The sequence below is a fragment of the Thamnophis elegans genome, chromosome 11 (assembly GCF_009769535.1).
Source record: "Thamnophis elegans isolate rThaEle1 chromosome 11, rThaEle1.pri, whole genome shotgun sequence".
NCBI classification, from domain to species: Eukaryota; Metazoa; Chordata; class Lepidosauria; order Squamata; family Colubridae; genus Thamnophis; species Thamnophis elegans.
The window spans coordinates 10120276-10133328 of NC_045551.1; the positions used below are offsets into that span (position 1 = coordinate 10120276).

The 13053-nt window shown below is 42.9% G+C and overlaps 1 protein-coding gene across 1 annotated transcript in view; it reads left to right on the forward strand.

Moving 5' to 3' along the window:
• Positions 1-13053, forward strand: part of ASTN1 (astrotactin 1) — a 325689-nt gene that overhangs the window by 143408 nt on the left and 169228 nt on the right. Inside the window, exons 6-7 of the mRNA XM_032226803.1 lie at positions 3289-3438; positions 11931-12098. Of these exons, the coding sequence (XP_032082694.1) occupies positions 3289-3438; positions 11931-12098 (318 nt within the window). The remainder of the gene's footprint in view (positions 1-3288; positions 3439-11930; positions 12099-13053) is intronic.

Sequence of the window (13053 nt, forward strand, 5' to 3'; positions counted from 1 at the left end):
CCGGAACAGCCAGGTCTTAGCAGCTTTACGGAAGGCCGGAAGAGTAGTAAGGGTCCGGATCTCAACGGGAAGATCGTTCCATAGGGCCGGAGCAGCTACAGAGAAGGCCCTCCCCCAGGGAACCGCCAACTGACATTGACCGGCCGACGACCCCCGGAGGATGCCCAATCTGTGTGATCTTATTGGTCGCTGGGAGGTAAATGGCAGGAGGCGGTCTCTCAGGTAGCCAGGTCCTGAACCATGTAGGGCTTTAAAAGTAACGACATTTATAAGTAACTGAAGGTGGCAAACTTACTAATACTCCTTCCTCCTTCTATTTTCCATACAAGGACAACTCTGTGAGATGAGTTAGGCTGAGAGAGGGTGACTGGCTCAAGATCACCCAGCTAGGTTTCATGCCTAAAGTGGGATTAGAACTCACAAGTCTTCTGATTTCTAACAAAGGAATTAAAGCACAGATTTACAAAATTAGTAACTTCTCATGAGTTGTAATGGAAACTAGTATGATGATAGTAAAGACATGATGAATAATTATAGTAATATAACTCCTGAATCAGTGGTGGGTTTCAAAAATTGTTGGAACCTACTCTGTGGGTGTGGCCTCCTTTGTGGGAGTGGCTTGCCACCCATGTGACCCGATGGGAGTGGCTTGCCGCCCATGTGACCAGATATGAAATTATGAATTAGTGCTTAGGTTGGTCCAAGTAGCTATTCAGAAACTCTGGCATTGAAGCATGCAAGTCTTAAAGCTGTCAAGGTGCAAGATCCTTGCCAGTGGTGGGTTTCAAAAAATTTGGGAACCTCTTCTGTAGGTGTGGCCTGCTTTCCACTGGTGGAACCTCTTCTAACTGGTTTGGTAGATTTGATGAACCGGTTCTACCGAATAGGTGCGAACTGGTAGGAACCCACCTCTGTCCTGAATGAAGAAGAAATCAGAATATGGACTTGCAGAAGTTCCAGAAGAGTTATCAAGAATGAGAGGTAGCTGAGTGAGCATTTGAAATTTGGTAGGGTGGCAGCATTCTCCTCTCCACAATCCGGAAGGGATTTCTACAGCTCTTCGGCTGCAATAGTATATACTACTAAGGTGTACTGTACATAAAAGGTAGCAGCAGAAAAAAAATGTTAAGCCCTGTTTGCCCTATAAAGAAAATATTTGAGATGCTGATTGTAAAAGAGACATCAGGTCAAGGCAAGGGCAGCATACAAAGAGGGAGCAATGACAGAAACAGAATGAACATGAGAAAACATCGTTACTGCCACTGGGTCAGAGGTGGGTTCCTACCAGTTCGCACCTATTCGGTAGAACCGGTTTGTCAAATCTACCGAACCGGTTAGAAGAGGTTCCATCAGTGGACCCGGAAAGCAGGCCACACCTACAGAAGAGGTTCCAAACTTTTTTGAAACCCACCACTGGTCCTTGGATATGATTATTCTACACTATCATGCTCATATTTATAAAACTCAGTGCCTCTGTGAAAGGTAAGGATGACTACTGCGTTTATGGTGCAATCAGAACATTGCGTGTGTTGAAGTTGTTTTAACGCAAACCAAAGATGCCTTTTAAAAAACAAGTTTACACCATATTCTTATGCATGCCAGTGCTGTGTGTGAGGCAATTTAAGGTCGTTCTGACAAGTGTCGTCGGCATCTTCATATCCGGTCACATGGGTGGCAAGCCACTCCCATCCGGTCACATGGGTGGCAAGCCACTCCCACAAAGGAGACCACACCCACACAGGTTCAAACAGTTTTTGAAACCCACCACTTCACTGGGTGGTAGGTTGAAGGTGGGGGTTAAGTCTCAGCTTCATTTGCCTTATATAGTTGCTCTGTTTACCATAGTTCTGTAACCACCCACTCCAGGTAACAGAAGCAGACCATGATTTTTCCCTTTATGTTAAAAAAAAAAAACACCAAAAAACCCTGCTCAGCGCATTTATTTTGAAACTCGTCCGTTTTCATTGATTTATTTTTTTCAAGGAATTCATTTGACTTTCAGCTTTTACCACAGATGCATCCTTTAGGTGGCTGGCTAAAACACATACGCAAACAATCCCCTCAAATTCACATTCCATATGGCCTGAGGCTGTATAAACAAGCGGCTAAGCATAAGAGCTTTTCTGTGGCTTCAGATTTTATGTGCTACCCTCACAGCATCTCCGAGCGCTGCTTCTGCCTGGATGGGATGTCATACTGGCTGTCAAGAGAGAGTTGATGGCAAAATGCCTTGACACCCGGGGAGGTGTAAAGAGGCTGCCACTCAGAGAAGCATGACTGAGACAAGAATAGATTCCATTTGGAGAAAGCAAGAGGACTGAAGCAGTCTGCGGAGTATCATTAATTACTCTGGGGAACCTGATGTCTACGCACTTGTGGGCTAGTAATGAGGGATACTGCTGTTCACAGCCACCAATTAGGGTGCAGGCTCTAAACTGACACTGCGTCAAGAAATTGCCCAGCTCTATTTCTAAATCTACACAAATGAGCAAGGCTGTTTCTCACATGCCTTCCCTCCCACCCCACCCACCCCAAATAGAATGATTATATTTCACCTCGGTGTTCTGACCCCCCCTTCGCTGTCCAGGAACGAATGCCAAAACAAACGTAAAAGAGAACGTTTTTAATCAGTCCAGACTCTCGTTGGCTGCAAGCCCAAAATAAAGAAAGAGATAAGCACTCTGGCAGTAAATCCTACAAACTTAAGCAGCAATGCAAACACCACTTCTCCAAGTTGGTTTCTCTTAATCGTGAACGTTGACTTCTGCAAAAGGGCGTGGCACAAGCAGTCTCTTTTATAATCAAGAGAGGATCTTAATAAGCATCAACTGAGCGTAATCATCTCCTATAATTACGCAGTTGTTCCTGCCGCCAAGTAGCCCTTCGACAGCGTGCATCCCGAAACAACTCACAAGTGTTTTCCTGATCACTCCCTCTGATCCAAGGGTCCAGCGACACCTGGTGGCCAACCAGTCTCTCCTTGCCCTGCTCGGAGTCGGCACCCTGTCCAGGGTCCTCCACCTCCTCCAGGGCCGACTCATAAGACCCCTGGCTGTCGGAGTCTGGCGGCAGCTCCAACGGCACCTGCCGGGCCACAACACCTCGGTATCTGCATCTCTTTCTGCTGAATGGTTGGGACCCCATAAAGACCCCATGAAGAGCCATTGCACTAGCCCGGGGCCTTGATTCATAAAAGGCTCCACCAAGAACCATTGTGCTAGCTCAGTATTGTGGCCTGTGGGAGATGCACATCTGGATTCCACTGACTTCTTTTTCTTACTGTTTTAGTGGGTTCACCTAGAAGTCCTGTTAGCAAGACAACTCTGACTCTCATCAGCATCACCAGCTGTGTCATTGGTCTGGTCTGTGCTTCTCATGTGAGTTGCCCACTTGTGGTCAAGATAACACTTCATGTACCGGAGCATCTTATTGCTGATGGTAAGTCACTCTTCTAGTTCTCTTGCCACTTCTATTGTCAGAACAGTATTAGGTGTAATATGAATGTTAATGTTTATTACTAGAGCATACTGTGAAACTTTGACATATATTTGCACATTGGTTAGGTAAAAAAGAACTATTTTTGACTATCTTTCTTGTTGGCTTTTGCCTACAACAGTGTAACATCTTCATTAAGGAGCCGAGGTGGCGCAGTGGTTAAATGCAGCACTGCAGGCTACTTCAGCTGGCTGCAATTCTGCAGTTCGGCTGTTCAAATCTCAAGGTTGACTCAGCCTTCCATCCTTCCGAGGTGGGTAAAATGAGGACCCGGATTGTTGTTGGGGGCAATATGCTGACTCTGTAAACCACTTAGAGAGGGCTGAAAGCCCTATGAAGCGGTATATAAGTCTCACTGCTATTGCTATTAGCTTTCATTAATCATGCATCTTTCAGATTTTCTGGGATTGCAGTTTCCAGGATTTCTACTTTTAACTCAAACTGAAAATTCTGCATGTTGCAATCCTGACACATCTGGAAAGCACCAAATTGGAGAAAGCTAACATCCTCCAAACCTATTGGCTATTTATCCTTTCCCATTAGTTGTAGATACATACGTGAATATAGTCATGAATAAATCCATAAAGAATAGATTAGAATTTCAAATGGCCATCCTGTATTTGTTTATTGCATTTCCCTGCCTCCTGACAGGGTGAATTCTATTCTAATTAGTACAAATCCCAAAACATCTTACAAAGATCAGTAGCATGGCTGCATCTCTCTCAGACGTACAATTTAAGAAGCACACTATTCCAAGAAAAAGAATGGGAGAGAAGGAAAATTTCTACATAAAGTTGTACAGAAATATTCATACTCAAAGCCTGGCTAGAGTAGAAATGGTACGTTCCCTGTTCTATTCATGTTGCCTCCAGAAAACTATATGAAATATGTATCTGGGGAGGCTTCATTTGCAATGAAGGTTATGGTTACCTGAAATTGAAATTTAATAAATTTGTATGCAGCCCAATCCTGGGCGGCTTACAGAGGCAAGATAAAAAGTTAAAAATTAGGAATAAAAAGATACAGTTTTTAAAAATAACACACCATCCATTCTGTCTAGATGGGGCTGGACATTTGTTCAGCAGCTCCAGGCCTGCCGGAAGAGCCAGGTTTTGGTGGCTTTTCGGAAGGCTGAGAGAGTGGAAAGGGTCCGGATCTCTATGGGTAGATCGTTCCACAGGGCCGGAGCAGCTACAGAGAAGGCCCTCCCTCTGAACATGGTGCACATTGATTGTTGTCTTTGTGAAGAGCAGATCCCACTGCCCTGATTTGTATCCAACCCACTCTGCCTCTTTAATTTTCTGGATCAAGTTCATCTGGGAGATTAATGTACCCTTAATAGTTTGTGGATTCAGGAACATAAATAATCCTACAGAATTATTTTCTATACTTTTTACCATATTTATGCATGTACATATTATTTCCCCTCTCTCAGATTTGATATGGGTATTTGCCATACCTAGTAATCTCTGAAGATTGAGTCAAGAAAATTGCTATTATATATAATGTAGTGTTATTTGTATTATTATTTTTAATATTGTAAGCCACCCAGAGTCACCACAATAAGATAAGGGGATATATAAATCAGATGCCTACGCACACATATACATATATACATACATACCAGAAGACACTGTTTGAACCAGTGATTATGTACAATTTTCACCAGGAGAAGCAGGAGGCTTACAGATCCAAAGGGCCCTGGAGAAAACATATTAGGTGAACTCCCTTTAGCCTGGATTCACATGTGTTAGTCACACGTGTAGATGACCTAGTGGCAACCAAAGATAGTAGTGATGTCTGGATCCTCTGATTTCTTGGTGGCTTTCAATATCATTGACCATAGTATTCTTCTGTACCATTTTAGGGTTCACCGACAAAACCGCGAAGCCCTTTTCCGCGCCGACATAACCGTGGAGGGCAAATCCACGCCGTCCGAAGCGCTAAGGAAAAAGGCGACCCTAGCACGCCGACATAACCGCGGAGGGCAAATCCACGCCCTCCGAAGCGCTGAGCAAAATGCTTTTACTAGCATTCAAAACCTAACCCTAACCCTAAACCTAATCCTAACCCTAAACCTAATCCTAAACATAACACTAACCCTAAACCTAACCCTAAACCTAACCCTAACCTAACCCTAAAACTAACCTGAAACTTAACCCTAACCCTAACCCTAAACTTAACCCTAACCCTAAACCTAACCCTAAACCTAACCCTAACCTAACCCTAAAACTAACCCTAACCCTAAAACTAACCCGAAACCTAACCCTAAAACTAACCCTAACCCTTACCTTAACTTAAATTGGCTTTCTGTCGCCGCGCTGTTGTAAAGCGCCCTTCTGTCGCTGCGCTGTTGTCGCTGCAGTGATGACGTCGCGGTTTTAGCGACGCGGTTTTGTCGGCGTGCTTTTGTCGTGCACGCTTTTGTTGGGTCACGCCATTTTAGGGGATTGTAAATTGAGGGCACAGTGCTTTGGTGGTTCTCCTCCTTCCTCTAAGGACAATTCCATTGAGCAGCATTAATGGGAGAAAGAGATCTTTTCTGGAATCCCTGATTAACAAGATGCCTCAGGGTTTGATCTTGTTCTCACTCCTATTTAGAATGTACATGAAGCAGGGTCCCAACTTTTGGGGCACGAGGGACTGCTTCCGTGGAGATAGGTTTTTACACAGACTGGAGAGGGTGTGGTTTTGTGTGCTGCCTGCATCCTGCAGATGGAGCGTCACTTGTTTGCACAGTCTCTGTCACGCTGCAGACTGGTGGCGGTCCACGGATCAGAGGTTGGGGACCCAGTGTGTTAGATCATCTGTTAGGATGAGGTTAAATATCATTAGTAGATTGGTGATACTCAATTATACAAGTCTACCATGAGCTGCCCAGGTGATGCTGTCAAGGTTCCTTCTCAGTGCTTGGTGGCTGTAAGGATGTGGATGAGGGGAAACAGGTTCCTACATAACCCTAACAATATCAAGTGATTGTGGGTTTTGCTCCCTTACCTGAGATCTTTAAGCATTCCCCCAGACTGAGTAGGAATGCAATCTGTTGTAAACATTCCCCCAGGCAGAGTAGGAGTGGAATCTGGAAGTCCACCTGGATTCATAACTCCTGCTAAACAAGTTCAGGAAGCTATGGCCATGAGACCCTTTGGACAAATACATCTTATGCACCAATAGTGCATGTTTCTGAATCAGTAGCCCATGTTCTTGCTCTTTCATGCATTGGTCATTTCCCATTTGGACTGCTGCAATGCATTTTACTTGGGGATCCCTTGAAGACCATTTGTAAACTACAGCTGATTCAGAGGAGCAGTTGGGTACTCCTCAGCATGCCTATATAACTCCTCTGCCTGATTAATTACAGTGGTTCCTAGTCAGTTTTTGTTTGCAATTCAGTTATCCCTACTGAGATTCCAAGTGCCACAATCCTCTTGGCTTTTCAGAAGACTCTAGAACTTGGCACTTGACTCAAACTCTAGAACTAGGATGTTAATGTGGCACAGTCCATGTTTGGTCTGCTTGAATATATAGTGTTTACTATAATCTTTATTGTTTTTATTATTTTGCTATTATTTTTTTGCTTCTTATGTTTACCCTCCAGGATTAATTGAAAGATGAGCGGGTGACCATATACATCTGCATAATAAATACATTAAAAAGTTAAGAAATTCTGACTTCCCACACTAATGTGTCAACACAATTTGTTTTAAGTCAAGTTGATATCAATTTATATGTATATGTAAAAGCGAAATACCACTCACGTAGCATCATAAAATTCCCAGAACCGTAAAGCCTACAAATTTGAAATTTGGCACATAGTTTCACTTGGCTTCTAGATGCTCACTAAAGGATTTTTCAAAATGATCATCAGATCATTAGTATTTCTTATATTATTGTTATTAACATGCTCTAATGCTAAGGAGTTAGATGTTCTACTCCCCCTCCCCACCTGAAAAGAACTCTGTTCCAACTGCCACTTGAGCATGAGCATGGGAAGCACGTGACTCATTTGGCCTGCAGGTTGGGAGTTTAGATATTCTATTCCCCACCTGAAAAACACCCTGATATTAAAGTGAGAGAGAGAAGGGAAAAAGACAGGGGAGGCCTCTGTAGGACAAGCCTGAGGGAGAGATAGATAGATAGATAGATAGATAGATAGATAGATAGATAGATAGATAGATAGATAGATGATAGATAGATAGATAGATAGATAGATAGATAGATAGATAGATAGATAGATAGAATCTATATGCCGCCCTTTTCCCTGGGGGGACTCAGGGCGGCTCACAATCCAAGAGGGAGGGGGAGACAAACTTTTTGACATATAAGACAATACATAATTAAAAAACACAACATTCATACCATTCGGGCGGGTTACAGTCTTAGCCCCAGGCCTGACGGGATAGCCAGATTCTGAGGGCTGTGCGGAAGGTCTGGAGGGTGGTGAGGGTACGAATCTCCATGGGGAGATCGTTCCATAGGGTCGGAGCTACCACCGAGAAGGCTCTCCTCCGCGTAGTTGCCAGTCGGCATTGACCGGCAGATGGAACTCGGAGGAGGCCTAATCGATGAGAAGGCGATAGGAGAGGACCATTGTAACTACTCATTAATTTTCAAGCTGTGTCAGTTTAGTAAGCCCGATCACATAGTTTCACATAGTTGTGTGTCTGTGTGTGCACATGCGCCTATCTCATACAGGGTGACTGAGTAACCAACAAAACCAGTGGTGGGATTCAAATAATTTAACAACCGGTTCTCTGCCCTAATGACCATCTGGGTAGGCGGGACTCGGTGGTCATGCGACTGGGTGGGCATGGCCAACTCAAGGTCACTCATGTCGATGGACACTTCGCCTTAATTGTTACAATGGTAATAAGGGTTAACTGGAGAGGCAGTTTCTGTAAGCAAGGCAACAAAGATTAGGCTAGAAACAACACTAGAATGTTTCCTTCCTGCCTTCCTTACAGGATTAGCCCTGTAAAGTGGGAAAAAACAAAAGATTTCTTCCAACAATCGGTTCTCTGAACTACTTAGAAAGTTACCAACCGGTTCTCCCAAATAGGTGCGAACTGGCTGAATCCCACCACTGAAGAAAACCAACAATTAAAATGTAAAAATCAATAATATATAATTGTATATATAATACAAAAATAATATAAAATCATTTTAAACAAATACTGGTAATTGCCATGAGTAAAATACAAATTTAGAAAGGGCTACTAAAGATGTCATAAATGGTGCAACTAGCAAGCAGGCCCTCTGCTTCAGAGGATACTAAAGCCTAATGGAAAAACCCTGTTTTGAAGACTTTCCAAAGGGCCATAAATATTGTGGCTAATGGTAATTTAAGAAGAATGATGTGCTCTCACCCAGAGAATGGAGGTTCACAGCAGAAAAGGCTTGTATCCTGGGTCCCATCAGATAGAATGCAGTAGTGGGCAGGATCTACAACATGCCTCTCCTGCTGGACCTGATTGGATAGGTAGAAATAATTGGAAAGAGGCAGTCCCTCAGGTAGCCCCATGCCACACATTGCTTTAAAGTTCAAAATCAGCACCTTGAATTACACCTGGAAGCAAACGAGCAACAATGCAGCTCACAGAGGAGGCGTATAACATGGTCCTTCTAGGACAGACATAACTATCTGTGCTGCTGCACCTGAGAGACCGCCTCCTGCCAATCACCTCCCAAAGACCTATTATGTCGCACAGACTAGGCCTCCTCTGGATTCCATCTGCCGGCCAATGTCGGATGGCGACCCCCCGGGGGAGGGCCTTCTCTGTAGCTGCTCCGGCCCTATGGAACGATCTCCCCATGGAGATCCGGACCCTTACTACCCTTCCGGCCTTCTGCAAAGCGACCAAGACCTGGCTGTTCCGGCAGGCCTGGGGCTGTTGAATTATCCAGCTCCATTCTAGATTATGAATGTTGTTGAATTTTTAAGTGTTGTTTTTATTTTTATATTCCCCTTTCCCTTTTTATTTGTAAGCCGCCCTGAGTCTTCCGAGAGTGGGCGGCATACAAGATAGATAGATAGATAGATAGATAGATAGATAGATAGATAGATAGATAGATAGATAGATAGATAGATAGATAGATAGATAGATAAATTTTGCGCCAGGTGAAACTTAAAAAATACTCTTCAAGGGCAGTCCCATGCAGATCACATCGCAGCAGTCCATATAACATTCTAAAAAAAACCTTGGTACCAGATTTCTTCAACCACCAAGTCTACAGACTGCATTAATCTTTAAATGAGGTCTTGCTGTCTGCAGAATGCTCTCTGTTAGGAAGAACGGAGGTGGATTTCCATACTGTGGCACTCCTCTTTTTAAATGATTTCAGTTCTGAAATACAGCAGGCCCCAGTTCTATTGTGTTTCAGATATCACATTAATATGTTTGCTTTCTCCAGTCGTTTAATCATCTCTAACCCCTCCTGTTTTTTTTTTTAATAGATAGTTTTTAATTCTGAATTTATCCTGCATTTATTTTGGTCTTATTGTATATTTTTAAGACTGTTTTAAAATGCTTCAATATTTTTTTAAAATAAGTGGGAAACAAATACATTTAATAAAAATGTGCTATTAAGCACTATGTAAGAGGTTTAAGTGACAGCTTTGCATTGGAGAATGTGAGAGATGCATTGAGAATATGGTAATATGATAAAAGAAAGATACTTTTTCATAGGGCATAATCTTAAATTCAGTGTAGGACTAGAATCAGAGGCCTTTTTAGCATAAACAAAGTAAAAGACATCAACAGATTTCATTTTAAAGCAGAGGCTAACTTTGAGCCAACATATTTACAGAAAAGAAAATGTGGTTTATGGGTATCAGAATCCCATTTTCTGTTGCAAACGCTTCCCAGAACATTGGAAACAAATGCCGCCCCTGCAAAAATGTGAACTGTGCCCACCCACACTGTGGCAGGCATTGCCCCCCCCCCCACCTTCTGTTGGCAGATGAAGTGAAAGAAAAGCAGAATCTGACAACATGTATGTCACATTTGCCATCTGATAAATGAACAGCCAATAAAGAGATTTTATCTTTGGAAACCATTGCTAATTCAACATTGGCCTTGGGGAGGTCGGTCATGCCAGATTGGATGGATGTGTGTTACTCTCCAATACTAAAAATGGAAAGATGAGTTCTTGTAGAAACCAAATTTCAGTTAGGTTGAAGCAGAACTTCGCTTCCTAATGGGAAACTCTTCTGTGTCCCAATAATTTGTTTATTAAAGTATGCAATTTCTTACTATGATCTGAAGTGAAACAGTCTAGACAGATGTTCTGACATCTAGGCCTGTTCTGACCCCGACCTTGTTCGTTCAGAAACGAAAGCCAAACAAAGCTTGCAAAGGAATGTTTTTATCAGTCCCGGCTCGGGCTGGCTGCGAGCCCAAAATAAACACAGATAAAAGGCTCTGGCAAAAGTAAACTACTGCAAAACAAGATTATATAAATCAAATCACTTATCCAAGTGCTTTCTCCTGATGATTGCAAACAAACAGAGAACTTGACTAGAACAGGAACGGAACGGAATGGAACGTTGACTTCTGCAACCAGGGCGTGGCACCATCAGTCTTTTATCCGCAGGAGGAGATCCTTAACGAGCCACAGTTGCTTGTTATCCTCTCCTGTGAGCATCCTGAAACCACTCACAGGAGGTTTCTGTGTCAGAGTCTGATAGCAGCTCCAAAGGCTCCTACCGAGCCACAACAAGGCCAATGAGGGGGAAGATGCTTGTGAAAGAGGACAGAAGTAGAGGATGGAGAACAGATCAGATTGATGGAGCAACTGACCCTGATTGAAGCAAAGAAATGAGTTATCTTACTTAGCTGGAAATTTAATAGGAGGTTTTGTCCTTAGAGCAACCCAGTTTCATGGATCTCTGTTGAAGAGTCAGTTGGCTTTCATGGTATCAAATTTACTTCCAAACTTTCTGTTATTTGAACTTTTTTGTTAGCCTAGATATGCTTTTGTATAAATTGTCCTAAAAATCATGATAGGAGATAATAGACACATGTGTAGCCATATCTACTGGAGATGGACATGCTGAGTCTAAGGTATCTGCAATGATGAATGGCTGACTCTTCAAAACAGGATAATTGGGGATGTTTGAAGTGGGTCCTGGAAGAGATATTTCCAGATCATCTCCAGAAATGAAAGAAAATATGCCTGCCTAATGTTTTTGTTCAAAGGGAAAAAGCAATGCTTGTTAAGTACATTAGAAAAGTATCCTTGAGATATTTTCACACACAAATTATAAAGTGGGTTTTAAGTAACATTAGACAAAATATTCATTCACATTACAAATCAATTTTCTTTCGTATGTGGCATAAATTAGAGGGAAGACTTAGGGGAAATGTAGATCTCACCCATGAAAATGCCTTGCGTTACTCTTTCAGAATGCAGTTTCTTTCCATTTTCTGTTGCAGGAAGCCGGTTTATCTTATTAGAGGGGAACCAACTGGATGCCAGTGACTGGTTAAATCCTGCGCAGGTGGTTCTTTTCTCCCAGCAAAATTCTAGTGGGCCGTGGGCCTTGGATATGTGCGCCCGGCGACTTCTGGACCCTTGTGAACATGAGTGTGATCCTGAAACTGGTAGGTGGGTGCAATATGGTGATTGACATGTATCTGGGGGATTGTCAAGTTCCCAAAGCTATTGAAAAGTTTGGTGGAAAAATGACCTTCACATTTCCTTTGTTTCTGAATGGTGATAACAAAAAGTCATATGAAATTCCCTTATCTTGAATCCAGTTTTTCTTCTACCCAGCAGACTATTTTTTGATGGATTATGTTACACTCTCTGATTTAGGCTGGCGAGCCTTCATATGAACTATTATAAGAAGTATTTGCACTCAAATTTTATACATGCTATGCAGTGATGGGATTCAGCCAGCTCGCACCTATTCGGGAGAACCGGTTGTTAACTTTCTAAGCAGTTTGGAGAACCGGTTGTTGGAAGAAATCTCATTTGGTTTTCCCCCACTTTGCAGGGCTAATCCTGTAAGGAAGGCAGGAAGGAAACATTCTAGTGTTGTTTCTAGCCTAATCTTTATTGCCCTGCTTACAGAAACTGCCTCTCTGGTTAACCCTTATTACATCGTTGCATTGATGTTGCATTGGCCACACCCACCAGGTCACGACCACTGAGCCACACCTACCCAGCTAGTCATTAGGGCAGAGAATCGGTTGTTAAATTATTTGAATCCCACCCCTGATGCTATGTTAGGAGGAGAACCTGAAAATCTAAGAGCTTTTAATATGATTGGTGCTAGATTCTACCATTTCTTCAGCAGGCACAATTATGAATTTCTAGGTGCTACCCTCTAAATCTAGAGATGGTTATCTCAGGAGGTTGGTCCAGCCTTCTCTCTTCTGCCCATGCTCACAGGGGGCATGTTTGTTCCACATTGACATGATGTGACTCATTTGCCCATCGTGTCTGCATTTCACTTATTCACAACCATCTGCCATGGCAGCTGCCAATTGTAGCAGACCTCTGAGGGGGATGGTTTCAAACACCCTCCTCGGGCTTATTTCTAAATTCATAGAT